The sequence below is a fragment of the Gopherus flavomarginatus genome, chromosome 14, assembly GCF_025201925.1.
Source record: "Gopherus flavomarginatus isolate rGopFla2 chromosome 14, rGopFla2.mat.asm, whole genome shotgun sequence".
NCBI classification, from domain to species: Eukaryota; Metazoa; Chordata; order Testudines; family Testudinidae; genus Gopherus; species Gopherus flavomarginatus.
The window spans coordinates 37,947,955-37,967,258 of NC_066630.1; the positions used below are offsets into that span (position 1 = coordinate 37,947,955).

Here is a 19,304-nt window from a genome sequence, read left to right on the forward strand (position 1 = left end):
CCACTCATGCTCTGACAATTTTTTCCTGACACACACACACACACACACACACACAAGGTTGCCACACTGCCATTAGGTGTACAAGTAATTACAGCGATCACAAGTTCAAGCATTTAGCATATGGACCAACAGCACCAAAATGAGTATGAGGACAATTCCCCATCACTCCAATTAGAAACATGGAGCATTGAAAGGAAGAAGGAAAAAACTGAAACAAGTTGGAAAGCTTCCAGTTTAAGTCTCCAAACATCTTATTAACAGGGTTCAAGGAGAGACAGCGAGAACTGGCATGAGGATTCTTGGACCGGTTGTCACTCAGCCCTCCAAGCACTTCACTCCTGTCTTAGTAGAGAGAAAGAGAATTTGGGGCTTTATTTTAAAAGGAGAAATCCTCTTGTGTGTTTCCGCACATGCATTGGCTACATAGGCACTCAGTCATCTGTGCATGTAAATACATGAACTTGCAAACTCAAAAAATGCAGGTCCTAAACAAGGACACTGAGGTTTAGGCTACAAATCTACTACTCTCTCTTTGCCAGGCTGAATGTCTCATGATGTAGACAAGATTTTCATATTTTCAGTTTGAAGCCAAGTTTTCCAGGTCTCTCTCATAACAATCAGAAGTCAGACAGTAAAATAAAGAATCTTTAAAATTTGAACTCATATTTGTATCTTGATGTTCCTCAAGATTCAGGCTTTTATATTTACTTTTTAATTATTCATTTTAAAACAATTTAATTTCTTCTGATGCAATGGCCACAACTCAGCAATGGAACTTCTGACGTCCTGTTCAGATACAAATGACATGGGTAACAATGCACAACTTAGCTTGCAATCACTGGGGAAAATAAAGCAAGCAACTATTCCTGTTCTTGGTGGGAATGACAGTTCGCTAGGAATGTGGCACACGATCCATACCAAACCATCAGGAGAGACCATTTAACTTCCCTGCTACTGTATCCACTGACCATAATACCCAGATATCTTTATGTTTGGAACAGTATTTAGGAGACAGCATTATCTGGTAAGAACTGGGTAGGTTTTCATAGAATATAGAATTGGAAGGGACCTCAAGAGGTCATCCAGTCCAGTGCCCTGCACTCAAGGCAGGACAAAATATTATCTAGACCATCCCTGATGGGTGTTTGTCTTGTGTTGTTAAATGTAATATCTCCCCCTCACCATGCTATACCAGCTAGGGAAGCGAGAATCAAATCACCGACTTGGAAATATGCCCTGCTTTGGATTTTTATGTAGAGACATTATTAGGCACATGTGGCTTTTCGGGATAGCAAGAAGGGATCTTTGTTAGAAACAATTTGATTTGCTACTCCAGGGCTTGGCTTTATCTCATGCTGTTTGTTAAAAAGTGTAAATGAAGTGTAACAAGTACTGTAAAAGATTTTCAGCCATCAACCAAAATGGCTATGTCCTGGGGGCCAAATGCCTTGAGGCAGCATGCTTGCTGTGTACAGAAGTCCATAGTTCAGAACAGTACACACTGTTTGCACAATCCAGCTGATTCAAATTCAAGTAATTTTAATTAGCCCAGAAAGGCTGCTGCATAACACTGCCCTTGTTGCCATTGACTCTAATGGGGCAATGCTCACTCCCCCTCAAACACTCGCAGGAAAGATTCTCTTGCATGTTACTATATTCTGGTCTCCCTGCTAAATCCCTACACGGCGTAAACAACGTCCAAAACGCTGCAGCCATATTAACTACCTGCACTGGTTGTGGTCGGCACATTACAGTAGCACTTGACTCACTACACCGACTCCCATGTGATGGAAGCCATGCATGCAATCTTGAACCGCAAGGCTTAGAGGACTTGCAGGTCTTTCACATGGCCAGCATACTGCTTCCTTATTCCTTCCAGCATGTTTTCAGTGACTGCGGCCAAAGTTGCTAGTAGCCCCATCTTGAGGGAAAGGGTTCCCAAGGCTGGGTCTGAACCTTCTTGGGAAGCCATAGCTTTGCAATGCTATGGGTGGAACACAGGGAACTCTTATTCTCTAGGCTCCGAACTGAGGGGGTTTCTTCTTTTTACCTCCTCTCCTTTTCCCCATATTCTAGCAACTCTACCTCTGAGAAGCCTCGAATTTGAGCTCTTTTGGGACCATCCTGGAGTGCAGAGAAATTCATCAGAGAGCAAAGGGATGCAATGTAATAATCTTGGGACCAAAGGTGTCGAAGCACCTAAAGATACATAGAGGTGCCTAGGTGCTTAATTCCCATTAATTTAAATGAGAGCTCATTAGGTGCCTATCTGTATCTTTAGGCACCTACATACCTTTAAAAATCTGTCCCTTGCTGATCGGGGAGTGAAGGATCACGTTCTGCACCTCTCCGTAATAGCAAGTTGTACTGGCAACAGCCCAGTGACATTCCTTGTACATTTCTGGAGTACTTTGAGGCCTAAATCCTAAGAAGCGAGCATCTCCTAACAGTTCGCACATTCAGTCAAGTTATTCGACATCACAGGACAGTATTTTCCTACATATGGAGTAAGAAAACGGCTCGGAGACACTGGGGTGCTACCTAACGGCTGTTAGAATTAATTATGAATGACTCATTAGAAGGCCATCTCGCAGAGTTAATAACTTATGATACAAACGTACCTGGAGCAAGGAGGGATCACCACACCCACTTCAGAAAGTTACTAACTACACAACTCTTTTGCAGATTAGCTCATTTCCCCCAGCCAGAAACTGTCACAGTAGCAAATATGCTCACTGATGGACCAACTTAGAGAGGTTCACCAGAGGAAAAAGAAATATTCCACTCAGCTCCCCAACTAACACAAAGGCAGAGAATATAGAGCAGTCTGTAAAAAAGCTTTACGTCTCCTCCAACACAGGTCATGTCAGACCTTGGCTATGATCTTTCCAAGTGAGAACACTCACTCTCAGACTTTAAGCCACGACTCTATACACCAGCTCCGCGGGATTTCTATGCAAATCAATGCCACCATCTCCATCAACAGCCCTGCCATAAATAGAGTATGACAGCAGAGGGATTAACTTGGATTTAAAATACAGCACAGCAGCAGTTGCTATGTTGAGAGAGGGTAACTAGGAAATGCAATAAACTCTCCCATTTTCCTGTATCCTTGGAACTCACACCTTAAAGTCACAAGGAGGGACAGCTGGGCAGCTTACAGTTTTATTTCTCAGAGCCGTACTCAATCTGTGTTGGCTGAAGTTACAAAGGAAGGTGGTGCATAGACAAAATCCATTATTTCCCCCACTGTTGTCAACAGCAACTTGGCTTTTCAAAGGGCCTCCAGTCAACCTGGTGTATGGCAATTTTAGAGGATCTTGAGTCCTCCCACCTCCCCCACTTTGGTACAAAGACAAAGACAGACTCACCTTAAAATCTGTATTATTGATGTACTCAAACACCAAAGCTGGGGTCTTTGACTGCAAGAGAGAAAGGTGAATGGTTTAGCCATCTTCCTGCAAGAGCAGTAACTTCTGCCCTTTCTGAGCCCCGTAATTCTGACTGACAAAAAACACACTTGCATTCACTTTCCTGCCCCAAGCTTTTGCCCACTATTGTGCCCCACACAAGAGGGTAGGAACACAATCCCCGCTCTGCTACCAAAGCATGCTGGAACAAATCATGCTTATTACCTACACAGCAAGCATCAGCTAGGCATTTCCCACCATGTTTTTCCCCCCTCCAGCTGGTTGATCACAGATAGCATAAGATGTTAGTGCACAGCAAGGTGAAATTTACCAGCTCAGCTGTGAGGCGATAAATGAAATTGTATCATTCTCTTGCTAATACTTAGAACTTGTTAATCATTTTCTCTTGTAGTTGTCAATAAACTAAAAGGTCATGTGACCCAGCCCAACAACCCCTTCCCTTATCATCCCCCAACCAACAAATAAATCGTTCTGAGCAAACGTAGCACCTAAATACCAAACCAGACCAAACAAGAGAAATATTATCTAGGAAGGAAGGAAGAGGAAATAAGCAATAAGCTGTTAGGTACGAAGACAACAAGATGTAACCAAGTGGGAGGATGAGCACCTGCTATCAACTCACCTGGACAAATCTTACCATTGTTTAAGGCACAAGTGGCCATGATGTAGAGATGGGTGTGTGGGTGGGTGGTCAGAAAGCTTTCCCCCCCACCAATCAATTCAAGAGGCATCATTAGATACAGAAAGGGAATCGAGGATTTTGGGGTACAGGGAAGACTACCGAGTCATCCAAACCAAAGTATTCTCAAAAGAACCTAAAAACCCAAAACTACATCCTCCTTCACGGAATAGCAAACAGCAAGATGAAAACTAAGGTGACAAGATAACCAGCAACAAATAGGAGTTTTGCACTTGAAACACGTATTCCCATCAATTACCCTACAGACTACAGCTCAAGACAAGCCCAGCACACAAGATACCTCAGGACATACTGATACCTACCACTGGATCCTTGACAGTGTCAATCAGCTTAATGATGTTGGTGCCACCTCGCAGATTCTCCAGAATCTTAACCTCTCGTTTTATTTTCTTTTTCTTCACTGGCTTAAATACACAAAAGTGATTAGAAGTGAGACCCGTTCATAAGATACCACCAGTTATCCAGTGATTTACACTCAACTACTTCCTGCCTCTTGGGGGAGGGCGAATGAGAACACCCCTAGTGGCAGTTTTCAGAAAAGGTCGACACAGGCAGACCTGCGCCTCAAACAGTGAATTTGCTCTTGTCAGGATGGGTGACTTTCCGTTACATGCAATGGCAGAGCACTTTACAGACAAAACCAGCCACCTGTACTGTGGTGGTTATCAAGTTTAAAAGCACTTGAAAACGACACAACACAGAAAAGGTTACAGTTAGTTGTTATGCATTATTGCATTTATTATCATATGACAAATATGGCAGATGTTAAAGTAAACGCAGGCTGTGGTACAACACACGATTTTTCGTTCCATTGATGTGCAGTTCTTATCTTGAGTCATTCTTCAGTTACTTAATTTGCTGAAATTCCAGTTATCAACCTTTATGAAGCCGGTTAGACATAAGCGTATAATTACACACCATTTAGTCCTTCAACTACCCCAAAGAGTGTGAACACTCAGTAAAACTGCACCTGTTGACAAGTTATTGCTTTCATACACACTTCAAAATATCCTTACAATTTTTTTTTCAGAACTGTTGTAAACTTGTCTTCAAAACATACACACTCCAAAAAAAACTTTTTTTGGGAGCAAACTTTACAAAGGAGGGTTCTTATCAAATAAAAAGGTTTTTTTTTCCCACCCAGACTGATCGACTGCCCATTTCAATAACTCAGCATAAGAGGAGTTACAGTTGTTGACTCTATTCCTGCCCCCTGCTTGGAGAAAAAAGCAGCACAGCAAGTAAAATTTTAAGACAATGGCTATAAACAATGGTTCATGGGCCAGGAGTGATCTGCAGATGGAGCCATGGAGAACCACAGCAAGGTACTAAGAAGAGATTTCAGTTCATGAAAAGCACTCTCTCCTATTCACATATTGCTCCCTCCCAAAAAAAATGGCTTGTAGAATGAGAAACTTTAGAGATCCACCACTGTAACATCGAGTTGAAAAACTTTCCTTTTTCATTTTGGCTGCCTCCTGAAGCACTGAAAGTTAAAGATCCCTGGGAGGCTTTTAAAGTCTAAGCGCTTTCAATTTGAAAACAAAAAAGACACTAAAACCCCTTACTCACAGGTATGAGCACTAACCCCTGTGTCAGATCCTGCCTATAATAGAAAACATATCAAACACAAACCAATGAATTCTCAGTAAACAGACTGCTCAAAAAGCAAGAAAGCCAAAGGAAAAAACTGAAGTTTCAGTTAACAGACTCTCATTAAACATGTTATATTTAAAATCTAAATCAAGAAAACATTAAAGTAGGACTGTTAAGCACCCAAAAATCAGGAAAAAAGTTAAGTTGCACATACCACCTTAACTCTACCCCCTTGTGAATACACACTACTATACAGTTAATCACGATCTCAAATTCTCTCTCAAATTAAGTCATTCTAGGCTTTTGGAAAGATAAAATTCCATACAGTAACTAGCCAAATAATGTTCTCATTGCGTGACTGTGTTCTGAACACCTTAGGAGGATCTGGCCAGGTTTGCAAGATGCATATTGAACGAGGCAAGGGCTTCTATGTAGCCCTTTCATAGATTCAAGGACTGGAAGGGACCTCGAGAGGTCATCAAGTCCAGTCCCCTGCTCTCATGGCAGGACCAAATAAATACTGTCTAGACCATCTGACAGACATTTATCTAACCTACTCTTAACTATCTCCAGAGATGGAGATTCCACAACCTCCCTAGGCAATTTATTCCAACGTTTAACCACCCTGACAGTTCGGAACTTTTCCCTAATGTCCAACCTAAATCTCCCTTGCTGCAGTTTAAGCCCATTGCTTCTTGTTCTATCATTGGAGGCTAAGGTGAACAAGTTTTCTCCCTCCTCCTGATGACACCCTTTTAGATACCTGAAAACTGCTGTCATGTCCCCTCTCAGTCTTCTCTTTTCCAAACTAAACAAACCCAATTCTTTCAGTCTTCCTTCATAGGTCATGTTCTCAAGACCTTTAATCATTCCTGTTGCTCTTCTCTGGACTCTCTCCAATTTCTCCACATCTTTCTTGAAATGCAGTGCCCAGAACTGGACACAATACTCCAGTTGAGGCCTAACCAGCACAGAGTAGAGCGGAAGAATTACTTCTCATGTCTTGCTCACAACACACCTGTTATTGCGTCCTAGAATCACATTTGCTTCTTTTGCAACAGCATCACACTGTTGACTCATATTTAGCTTGTGATCCACTATAACCCCTAGATCCCTTTCTGCCGTACTCCTTCCTAGACAGTCTCTTCCCATTCTGTATGTGTGAAACTGATTGTTCCTTCCTAAGTGGAGCACTTTGCATTTGTCTTTGTTAAACTTCATCCTGTTTACTTCAGACCATTTCTCCAATTTGTCCAGATCATTTTGAATTATGACCCCATCCTCCAAAGCAGCTGCAATCCCTCCCAGTTTGGTATCACCTGCAAACTTAATAAGCGTACTTTCTATGCCAATATCTAAGTCATTGATGAAGATATTGAACAGAGCCAGTCCCAAAACAGACCCCTGCGGAACCCCACTTGTTATATCCTTCCAGCAGGATTGGGAACCATTAATAACTACTAAGTACGGTTATCCAGCCAGTTATGCACTCACCTTATCGCATCCCCATCTAAATTGTATTTGCTTAGTTTATCGATGAGAATATCATGCAAAACTGTATCAAATGCCTTACTAAAGTCTAGGCAGACCACATCCACCGCTTCTCCCTTTCATTCAGTGTGAACCCGCAGCAAATTTTGCAGTATGTAATTAAATTTTAGATACAGATGTGCTGCACAGCCTACCTTCTAAGCATTAAAATATCATCCCATCTTTACTGCATGTACACAAAGAAAGAGAGTCGGATCTCAAGTCAGTCAAATCAAAACAAACCCCATTTTCACCAGAATTCTCCAAAGCCACTACCCCTCAATAAGGGCTATTTCTCTGCCAGATTATGTTTTGTTTTTGCTCTCCAACCATTTTAGCTTTAGAGCTGTTCTGAAAGCATTACAACTGTATTTATTTATATAATGGAGCAAGTATCTCCTCTCTCATATGCTGTCAAACACGGCTGAACCATTTTGACTCAAACTTTCCAAAACAGGTCATCTTCCAACAGACACCACGGTTAGAAATTTTCAGTTCAAAAAGGTGAAAGCTGCAGAAAGTTAAGAACTACTGAAAACATGAGTTTACTATGGAAACAATTAAGCAAACCCTCACAGAAAACAGTTACTGAGGCTCCCATAACACATGAATTGCAGCACAAAATATAATGCAACCGTATAAAATTGCACCGTGCCCATCAGTTACAAGAGTCAATCAGTGCCGTGGACTGTCAACACTCTCCAGTGTCCAATGGAGAGATGACAATGGAAGGTAAGAGTCACACAGGTAACAATGACAGAACTGGAACATCTGCAGCAGCAGGGGAAGGGAGCAGTCGCCTGTGTGTGTCATGGACCCAGCACTGTAATCAGTGAGAGAGGGTTGTTTGTTTTTTAAGCCACCAGGAAGCGGTTTCATTACGGGACTGTAATTCTGTCCATAACAGAATGGCTACGTAAACCTTCTAGCTTTGTTCCTGTGGTTTGATCATCATCTGAAGGCCAAGATGGAATTAAAGGGACATAAAACCAGTTACTGTATTTGTCCATCTGTACTCAGGTACATGCACACCCTGTGCTGCTAGTAATTGAAAGAACTAACTAGGTTGCCACTCCATCCTCATCACAAGCCCATTAAGCCTGGCCACGAACAAAGTCTCAGAACTATGCACGAGCTGCTCCATTACATACACTTCAATATCTAGGCCCAGCCAGGAAGCTGAAGAGGCATCCTTAACTTGTCAAAAGGATAAAAATGATCTCATTTGCAGTGCGTTTGCAGTTGTGTTGGTCCCACGGTATGAGAGACACAATGTGGGTGAGGTAATAGCTTTGATTGGACCAACTTCTGCTGATGAGAGAGGGGAGCTTTCGAGCTACCCAGAGCTCTCCTTCAGCTCAAAAGCTTGTGTCTCACACTAACAGAAGTTGGGCCAAAAAAAGATATTATTTCACCCCCCCGTCTCACTCTCAAAGTGACGTCAGACAGTTAACGTCTGTATTTCACTTCCTAGTCTAACAGAGTGGAGGTGTAAAACCCACTTTCCCCTTACACTGTATTAACTCCGAGATCCTTAGCACCAGTGTAGGCAGAGGTACTGTGGTTCTTCCATCCTGAACCTTTTAAGATTCTTCATTATAGCAGCAATGACCACTCTAGTTAATGATGAAGAAAGGTTTCTATTCTAACCCACTTCTCAATCACTCATACACGTCCCAACATTTTGCCTTTTGTCACGAAAATCTCCGGGCTTGGTCTCTGGCTGAAAGGGGTTTTTCTTCTTTTCAAAATGTGAGCAAACACTGTTCAGCCACTTTTCAGGTCAGAGAGAGTGACTAAAACCCTGTAGCTGAAGTGCCAGCAGGTAGATGTTGAAATCTGACAGGGTTATCGTTGTCATTAAAAATAAATCGTTTGGAGAGCTCTAGCGATAACTGGTTTCAACTTGATTGAGTTAGGACCCTTTCAAAACTACATGCAATGCGTATACAGTGCATTTGTACTGCTAAGCTCATTAAGCGTGTAGCTAAGGCCAGACAGTAGACACAGCTAACTCAGCCCTGCACTTTACAAGGTGTGCATGGACAGAGGCAAGGGCTCCACAAAGCCCTGCAAACCTTAGCACAGTGGCTCGCAAACTTTTGTACTGATGACCCCTTTCACACAGCAAGCCTCTGAGTGCAACCCCCTCATATAAATTTAAAACACTTTTTTATATATTTAACACTATTATAAATGCTGGAGGCAAAGCGGAGTTTGGGGTGGAGGTTGACAACTCGTGATCCCCCATGTAATAACCTCACAACCCCGAGGGGTCCCGACCCCCAGTTTGAGAACCCTCGCCTTAGCAGGTCTCTCCTCCACACAGACAGGAGCTTCTACAGCTGCTGACCTGTTAAGAAGCACAGGAGGGAAACCCTGCTCTTGTGCTCCTTGGCAATGCCATAGCTGGGGTATAAGCCTGCCCCACTTAGCAGTATTTAAGGTTAGACGGGAGAAGGCTCTCTGCTTGATACCTTATCAAATGATTGGCACAGGGCATTCTGGCAGTATTTAGCTAAACTGTCAGGATTATGGCATTTGTGTCTATCATTTCTTCTTCAAAAAAAAGTCCTGGGAAGTTCCACTAAGTACTACATTAGGGGAATCAAAGGGTTGCACAGTTAATGTCCAAAGGTCAGGAGCTGCCAGCCTGAAGGTCACATGTAACTTTCCTTCAACCCCCTTGTACATATGCATTATGCTCACGCTCTCATATACATCATACAGGTTTCTCCTACAACCTTAAATATCTGTATACTCTCTTTTACTACTATGGTACTAGCCTCATAATGCCAAACAAAGCTCATTTCAGCCCGTTGGCTGAAGAGTACACAAACCGCACAAAATATTGGATGTTCCCTTGTATATGCAGAAGGGCAACTCACTTTACAGCTAAGGCTGGGCTACACTTCCAAGTTTAATAGTATATCTGTTCTAGGTAGAGATGTGATTTTCCACCCCCCCCCCCCCCATTCTCTTTCTTTCTAACTGAAATAGCTATACTGATAAAGGCCCTAGTTATACCAGTATTAAGGTGCCTAAGGGTACGTCTATACTACCCACTGAATCAGCAGGTAGTAATTGATCTATCGAGGATCAATTTATCGCATCTGGACGCGAAAAATCGATCCGCAAATCGACGCCCGTACTCCACCTCGGCAAGAGGAGTAAGCTGTGTCAACAGGGGTGCCGCGGCAGTCGACTCGCTGCCATGAGGACGCCCAGGTAAGTCGAACTAAGACACTTCGCGTAGTTGAAGTCGCGTATCTTAGATCGATTCCCCACCCCACCCCCCCAAGCGTAGACCAGCCCTTAGACTGTGATGTTATTCTTCCTCTTGTACAGGAATACCTATTACCAGTATAAAGCATCTTTATACCAATGTAAGCATGTCCATGCCGGATGTTGTGTTTGTACTACTTTAATGACATCAGTATAGTTAATGCAGCATAACCTTCTAATGTAAATAGGGCCTCACTTTTGTAGATAACTGCCTCCTCTCCCAAACTGCATCTACACAGAGAGGCATTAAGGACTGAAAACAAAATGTGCAGTGTATGTCTGCTGATCACATTTTATATACCTTAGAGCAGGGGTAGGCAACCTATGGCACACGTGCCAAAGGCAGCACGTGAGCTGATTTTCAGTGGCACACTGCCTGGGTCCTGGCCACTGGTCCGGGGGCCTCTGCAATTTAATTTTAAATGAAGCTTCTTAAACATTTTAAAAACCTTGTTTACTTCACATACAACAATAGTTCAGTTATATATCACAGACTTATAGAAAGAGACCTAAAAACGTTAAAATGTGTGACTGGCACGCAAAACCTTAAATTAGAGTGAATAAATGAAGACTCGGCACAGCACTTCTGAAAGGTTGCCGACCCCTGCCTTAGAGACAAGAACAACGAGGAGTCCTTGTGGCACCTTAGAGACATTTTTTTTTTAGTCTCTAAGGTGCCACAAGGACTCCTTGTTGTTTTTGCCAATGCAGACTAACACGACTACCACTCTGAAACCTTAGAGACAACCTTAGGAAGCTAGAATATGACAAAGACAGTGTAAATACATGAGAATGAAAAATACATATGCTGCAGCCTGTGTAACTAGAGTTGTAGAGAATACTGTTTAGGAGAAATATCCTGGGCATGCAATTCAAACCTCATTCTAATACAGATTTGCGACTGCACGCAACTTTAATCACTCAAGGCAGGAAGTGACAATGTTAATCAGGCAAACTAATATTTCCAACCTTTAAAAAAAAAAAAAAAAGGAATATTCTTTGTTCACCAAATCCTATCGGCAGATGCTGTAATGATTCCAAAGAATCAGTATGCAAATCTTGGTGTGCTGAGTCCAATCTCAGAAGAACTTGCCTAGCACCCATATGACAATGTTTAATAGGTAGATTATACTAAAGGCCTGTTTATAGCTAGCAATTGTTACCAAGGGGGTTATTATAACCAACCTACTAAGCACAACATTGATTGCTCAACAGGGAAACTGGCTTCAGAACAGTTGAATTTATTTTGTCATTAGCAAATGTTAGCTGGAAAACCAGGTAATACAGATTAAAAGCAGTTGTGAAAATGACTATTTGTTTTAACAATAACTTATGCCTTCACTGTCTTGCAAAATATCCTTTAAAAGGAAACTTTAACTTCTTTGTAAAGTCCCAAGAGCAGCACGGGGGGGAGAAAAAGCATTTGAAAATCCTAAATTGTTTTTGCCTTTATAATTCTCCTCTCCCACCCTCCAAAGTTCCATACCAGTAGCATTCATCCTTTCCGCTGGAGGATGGATGGACAGGGCTCCAGCCAGGATACTTCAAGACTGCAGCACTTGAGATATTCAGGACCCAAACCTGGATCCTCCTTGCTGGACCAGCCTAACAGAACTTATTTACCAAGGTTCTGCCCACTGCGAGTGTGAACAGACTGATTACACACCCACTTTGCAAATGCCCAGCTATGAAGACTCTCCTAGTTCTGAACTAACCAATTGATCATGTTGTGTGATAAACCAGCAGCTGCTTGGTGCAACTGAGTGACATCTTTGTTTTATCACTTTAAATCGAGTACACAATTTTAATCAACCACAACACCATTCAAAAAAAACAGAATAAGCTTTAAACCGCACAAGGCTAACAGCCTAGATTGCTCCCCCCACCTGGGTATCTCGTAGTTTCTCTGGGTATTTTAGCTACACATCAGTGATCTGTTTAAACGAATGTTGTGGAATATGCAATAGGCAGATGACTTGGGCCAAGAGAAAGGAGGCGCATCTTCACAGCACAACTGAAAGAGTCGAGGGGAAGGCACTGAACTTTGGTGTGAGCTCAGTTTTTAGGATGGAGATGGTGACTGAGTTAAAAGCTGCAGCCATGAGGAACCAATGACATATCTGATCCTACTCCAGGCTCTCTTCTTCACACCAATATGAAAGTCATTTAAGTATCTTAAAGTTAGTTTCTTCAAAAAGGCTTATAAAGACTCTAGCCTTCAAATAAAATCATATAGTGGTTCTCAGAGAATCTAATAAAACAAGATGGAAAAGGAGGTTTTCACCCTACTGAGAGGATATTACAACCCATAAAGATGATAAAATATATGACTGTACAGTAGTCTGTAGTGCCCACTCATCAAAACCGCTGCTTAGAAGTAGCTTTGGATAAGCCCCTCCCCCCAGGAACTCTGATGAGGGGGCCAGGGGGGAGGAAATGGACCAAACTGTTACACTGCAATTAGGTGTACGAGCTAATGCAGCAGCTCCAGGGCTGAAAGCACCAAAATGAGCGAGAGAACAATTCCATTCTCGCTAGAAACACAAGCCCTTACACTTCACCACTCGATCCCTCTGCTTTTTATTACAGCCCTTCCCAATCCTTAATGTGGATGCTGCCTATTCAGACTGTAAATGCCTCAGGGGAGGAACCTTTTCCCTTGTGTGCCTGTAAACACGTAGCAAACTGAACAAAATACACAAATCTAGAGAGAACAGAAGTGGGGAAAAATCCTACATAGAGCTGGATATAGAGATGCCTTGGGTAGACACCAGTATTGGAGATAACGGGCACAAGAGAGAACTCAAACTCATAGGCTGTGAACATCAGCAAGGAAGCGGCACTATAGGTGTGCACTGACAACTATAATGGTCCCAAGTATTCCCATCTTCTTTCACTCATTTGTAACTTTCTCAAGGTTTTATCTTTGGGGCTGCAATTTGCAATGCTTATTCTTACCTTCAGAAAAGGGTGCGGGGGGGAGGGGGAAGGTCTCCCTGCGATTTTAGCCAAAACAGATGAGCCATTTTCAGGCACAGAGGAATTTGGGGGGGGGGGGGGGGAAGGTGTCATTTTCTCCCCCCTTAAGAAAACATGATTGCAGCCAAGTTGTGTTGTTTTTTAAAATAGCTTTAACACCTCAGCAGAAGGTGATGGAAAACTGAAACTTGGTATGTGTACAGCACCTAAACTGTAGATGGGCCTTTCCCTGGTCCAGTGAAAATCCAGTTTGACTGGGCTTGAGTTTTTGTTTTAAACAACATAAGATTTGGACATCTGCACTCGATTATCTTAGATAACTGATAGTCCACTGATAACGTGTATGCACATTACATAAAACTTAATGGGGCCTGTCACTGAATAGATGATGCCCTGATATTCCTTTGGCTGTGCAGCAGAATTTCAAGGCTCAATCCTTGGTCCAGCTGCGCAGTTCTTGGGCTAGGATCTGAGTGGGAGGCAACAGTGGAAACATGCCATCTTTGCACGTCTCTTGATCCTCAGACTGGTTTGGCCCTTTGCATAAAATTAGAGCATCCTGAGGCTGTTCTAACTTCAATTGCTAATGCCCCCCACCAAGAGGCAGTTACACCAGATGGGGATCACTGGAGCACAGTGGCACCCTGACCATACTCCCCTAAGCTGAAGGACATGCCTTACACACACCCTAAGATGGCAGAGAGCTAGGTACCTCACCCAAAGAATACTCCATACTAGGAAAATCCTCAGTAGCCTGGTTCATAGGTGGTGCCTGCTTAGGGCGGCCTTACAGATTCTTTGCACCACTGAAGAGTGCAAAGGCCAAGCAAATGAACCTCACTTTTAACAGCCGATTGCTGTGGAATGTGATCTCTGAAAGTGCATGAGAGACAAGGTAAGGGTTCCTGCCTCACTGACTCTACTTATGTGCACCACCGAGCCTTTAATTGTTGTCTAGCTACAGTGGGATGTGGAGGAACTCACTTTCACCGTTTGCTTAAAAAAAAAACCCAGCCACACACTTAGGACGTTTCATACAAAAACATTACATTAAAAAGAGCATTAAGGTTGGCAAGTGAAGCATTCAAAAGTCAGGAAGTGACAAAGTTAAGGTTACCTGCACAGATGCATTATGACATGCTCCAGGTGAATGAGGCAAGGTTTTGTAGTGAAATGGTATATGGTCCAGAGGATCTTGCCTTATTCACGACACAGTTGTATGGTGTGTCTTGAAGTAAAGCTGGAGCTCACAGCATCCTGCCCTCATTCACCAGAAAAGTTGTTTGGCATGTAGCAAATGAGGCAACAGGCTATGGGAGAAGAATAGTTAAGGCACAGGACTGGGACTTAGGAAATCTAGGCTGTATTCTTGCCTCTTTCACAGACTTTCTGTGCGACTTCTGACAAGTCTCTCCCTCCACACCCTATCCCCTCTGTGGCTCAGTTTTGCATTTGAGAAACCATGATAAACTTCCTGATATCACAGGGGTGAGGTCAGGAACTCAGACATTATGGTGATGAGAGCCACAGAAAAGCCTGTAAAACACATCCTTTATTCAGTGCAGTGTACAGCAGATAAGACATGGGTTATATTCAACAGTGAGGGTAAAAATATTGAACACCTGTCTAGTTCACTAAGTACTGTATCAACTTGCACACTGAATGAGGCATGGGTCCTGCAGAAAAACACTAGGTGATTATGTCATTAGCGAGTACAGCAGTACATACAAACAGCTCTGCACTTCAGGAAATGTTACAAAAAATTAAGATGTTAAATAGGTTTATCCATCAGCAAGTGATTTTTTTTTAGGCCACACGCGCAACTTGTTAAATTCTGGTTTAATTTTTCCTTTCACAGACTAGAGGCTGAATTCAGAGGGCCAGAAAGATGCATCCTATTTACTAAAACTCAAGAATACACCAATAGGCTTAATTAGTACAGATGTAGTGACAGGAATCTAAGTAATCCATGCAGATCAGATAGTGACATTATCTACACGAGCTATGATTTCGCATCACACACAAGGTGGCAATGTGAAAGTTGCCTTTTACTGATCCAGTTTCCACTCTGAAGAAAGCTCATCTTTATCTTCCTGTACTTTCTGCTTTCACGATGTGACTCCAGGAATGCAGTTTACACACTGAAGTGAACAATGTCAGCCTGAGGCCTAAGGGCAGCACAACACACTGACAGTTCAATCTCACTGCCAGGCCCAGTAGACATTAGGTGCGTTGCGGCAGCAGCACACTCAGACCCTGGGGAGAGGGAACGCCTTGCCCTGCTCAAATGACCTCTCCAACTCACTCACAAGTGATGCTGACAGGCTCCCAAAATGGACATGGATCCAGTCTACAACAGGAAGAAGATATCATCCCACTGCAGGTCCTTTGGGCAGGAAGGGGGAGGGAGAGAGACAGGAAGGTTTCAGAAGACCCTTTCCTGGCAACAGTGGCTCACTGGCACCTATTTGCATACGGTGATACGTGGGTTCTCCTGGCACTGGATCAGCCATCTGAGATCCACCACCAAAGCTATAGGGTGGATTTGCCAGATTGGTGATGAATAGAAGCCTATGGTTTCCTGTGCTTAGTTAAGTATTTCTTCTTATTTCTAAGAGATACCTCTCCATATAACAATTATACACTGGCTACCTTTTAACGCTCTCTCTTTAAATGCTGACTTTTCTGCCCCCAGAGTGACAAACAAATTCTTAGACCATGGCAGCAGCACCCAAAAGAGGGACAGGTCTGAACACTAAACCAAAAAAATTCAGTTACAACATGCAAGCCTCATTTCTATATATGAATATGTCCAACCAGCAAAGTGTTTTGTGTGGGGACTCTCACTGAAGATTCATATCACTTTGATACCTTAATTCTGAACCCTAGTTAAGCTATTGAGATAGTTTACTTCTCAGAAGCAGCTGGGAAGTCACACCCTACCCAGCAACTGTTGCCAGGCAGAACATAATCCATGGCAGAACAAGTTGAGCACGGAGAAGAGGCAGAGGAATCAGAGGCCCTGGATGAGCAGACCACCTGGTCCTGAAGGAGAAAGGAATGGAGCAGAGCCAATGCTAGCTGGCCTGGGCTACCAAGGGGATTTTGTCAGAGCAAACTTTGTCAGACCTAGTAGCCAGTTCACAGGCTGATAGATACATGCTGCTCTGCTGAAAAGGGCCAGTTAGCTACCAGCCACAGCGGTTGAGGGGCCACTTCCTAAGTACAGCCAGCCTACCCCAACTGTAAAACTGAGGACTGATGCATGTCTGAGCTCTCAGCATTTCTAGCACTGGAAGCAGGCTTCTGTACACTAGGGGGAAAAAGCAAGAAGACGATGGTGGACAAGGACCACAGCTGACAACCACTGTGAAGCCAAAGCATTCTCTTAATTCACCAATCTCTTATTTCTCTCCCCTTTAAATATCCTTCCTTAATCAGCTGAATGGTCTGCTGCTAAATAATGCAGTTATCACTCCTTTCATAGGCTGAGCAGGCTGCTTCCAGTGCTCGCAGGCAGCAGTGATACCAGAAACTGAGCTCCCACATGCCAGTATGGGGCACTTGGCTGTCCCAAACCATTAGGATTTTAATAGCTACTTCTGTAGTTGTGTCTTTAACATGAAACTATCATGGGGATGTTACCATATCAGAACATACCATGCCGTGAGCGACAGTAAACAAGTTTCCTCCTTTGCCTTGATTTTCAATTATGTTTATTCCTAACATTAAATATCCAGGAATTTGCCATCCAAGATACTTTCTAGAGTACCAAGTCCAAGATTTAGTTTGCTTTCCCAAAATCTAGACAGCCTGGCTCTCTCACAGTTAAATGCTAATCATTTAAAGGTTAATGGAAGGATTCCCCCTGAAGGCTTCACATTACTGTTGACAGGACAGTTTGCAAGCCATTTTAGACAAACATTGCCAGATATTATTTACCAAGTTCAGACAGCACATCCAGTCCCATTCAAACATCAGGACATACAGCATTCCTGTCACAGTTGCAATCTGACAAGCAACCCATGACTCCTACTACCCAGGGTTGGAGAGGAGAAAGAGATCAAAACATCACTACAGGACAAGTTGAAAATGTGTTTCCAGAGATGTAATCCAGCACCCCAACATCAGAGAGGGCAGGGCTGAAACCCAGATTTATCAGACACTGAATAAGACCTAAGGCCTCCCCATGCCCCCAATAAACCCAGCAAGATGTCCCCTTCCCTACACGTTTCCAGCTTGAAAAAGACTAAAAATCATTAACTGGACACTCACCTTGAGGATTTTCACAACCACTCTCTCGTTGTTGGTAATATTTATGGCCTCAAAGACTTCACTGTATTTTCCCCTGCCGAGTTTCCGAACCAGTTGGTAATCGTCCTGATTACTGTGGACAGCAAAAAGGAAAATAACTGACAGGCTACTGGGCTGGAATTCTCCTTCCTCCCTGCCCGATTAGCCCTTCACATCCAAAGCACTTGGAAACAGCTTTGTGCATTAGTGATCTGCTTTCTGATGAGGGGGCAGGCTTGAAACAGCTACATTCTCTCTAGTTTGAGAGAGAAACTAGTCTCTCTAGGTTGAGAAAAGCTTTTAATCAAATAGCTGAGTTTGCAGCACAGGTGCACACAACCATCACCTCTCTGTGCCACAACCCCACAGAGAAGAGGGGAGGGGAGGGGGCACTGTGACACTCCCTCCACAGCCTTTAATATCCTTCTCAGGGAGGAAGACACACACTGGCAGCTCTGAGATCTCCACCCACCCCTGGACATCTGCTCTCACGGGGAGTCTACTACAAGGTTGTTTCTGGGGTGGGCTTCGCTGGCAGGTTCACAGAGCCATTATGAGGGGCAGTGCCAACTTCCCTAATGCATTTCCTTGGGGCTCACTCGGTACCACACTCCACCACCCCACGGCGAGATCTGAGCCATTTCCCACCTGACGAGCTAGTCATGGAGGAGGGAGCAACTCCCATCCATCCACCCCTGGCCCTGCATCTGGCAGAGGGGTGAAAGCTCAACATACTGGGCTCCCCTTTGCCCCAGCTCTGCAGTGTGGGTGGCAGCAGCGGGTTCTCCCTGAGATAGGATTTGGGGAGCGAGCCCTGAATCATGAGAAGGATCTCCAGCCTGCCCCCCTCAGTCACCAGATCCCCAGAGCCCCCGCCCGCCATCTCACCCCGGGCCCCCACCCAGCGTCTCAGCCCAACCCCCTCACTCCAGTCCCCTGCGCCTCAGTCCCCCTGCGCCTCAGCCGGCTCCAACCCGCCCCAGCCCAGCCCCTCTCCCGGCTCCAACCCGCCCCAGCCCCCATCAGCCCGGCCCAGCCCCTCCCCCGGCTCCAACCCGCCCCAGCCCCCCTCGGCCCGGCCCAGCCCCTCCCCCGGCTCCAACCCGCCCCAGCCCCCCTCGGCCCGGCCCAGCCCCTCCCCCGGCTCCAACCCGCCCCAGCCCCCCTCGGCCCGGCCCAGCTCCAACCCGCCCGCTGCCCGGCTCGGGGCGGGGGCCGCTTTACCCCCAGCTCGGGACGTGCGCCTCGTAGTCCCAGTACTCGCGGCTCCTCAGGCTGTTCACCTCGGCGTAGACCCGGGCCCTGCTGCCGGCGGCCGGGCCGGGCATGGCGGGGGCGAGCGGCGGGGGCGGCTGCAGGAGGCGGCGGCGGAGGGGGCCGGCGGGGCTGCCGAGGCGGGGCACGGAGCGCAGGAGGGCGGCGGCGGGGGGCAGCAGAGCCAGGCCGGCCCAGGGGGGAGCGGGGCGGGGGGGGCCGGTCCCGGCCCGGCG

General features: G+C 44.7%; 1 protein-coding gene across 3 annotated transcripts in view; it reads right to left on the minus strand.

Annotated features, from left to right (window-relative positions):
• CSNK2A2 (casein kinase 2 alpha 2) overlaps nt 1-19,172 on the minus strand; it is a 43,405-nt gene extending 24,233 nt beyond the window's left edge. For all 3 annotated transcript variants that reach the window (XM_050922994.1, XM_050922995.1, XM_050922993.1), the window contains exons 1-4: nt 19,039-19,172; nt 17,797-17,908; nt 4,434-4,535; nt 3,372-3,422 (exon numbers count right to left, since the gene is read on the minus strand). In XM_050922994.1, coding sequence (XP_050778951.1) covers nt 3,372-3,422; nt 4,434-4,535; nt 17,797-17,908; nt 19,039-19,142 — 369 coding nt within the window. In that variant the 5' untranslated portion in view covers nt 19,143-19,172. The remainder of the gene's footprint in view (nt 1-3,371; nt 3,423-4,433; nt 4,536-17,796; nt 17,909-19,038) is intronic.
• Nucleotides 19,173-19,304: the final 132 nt, after the last annotated feature.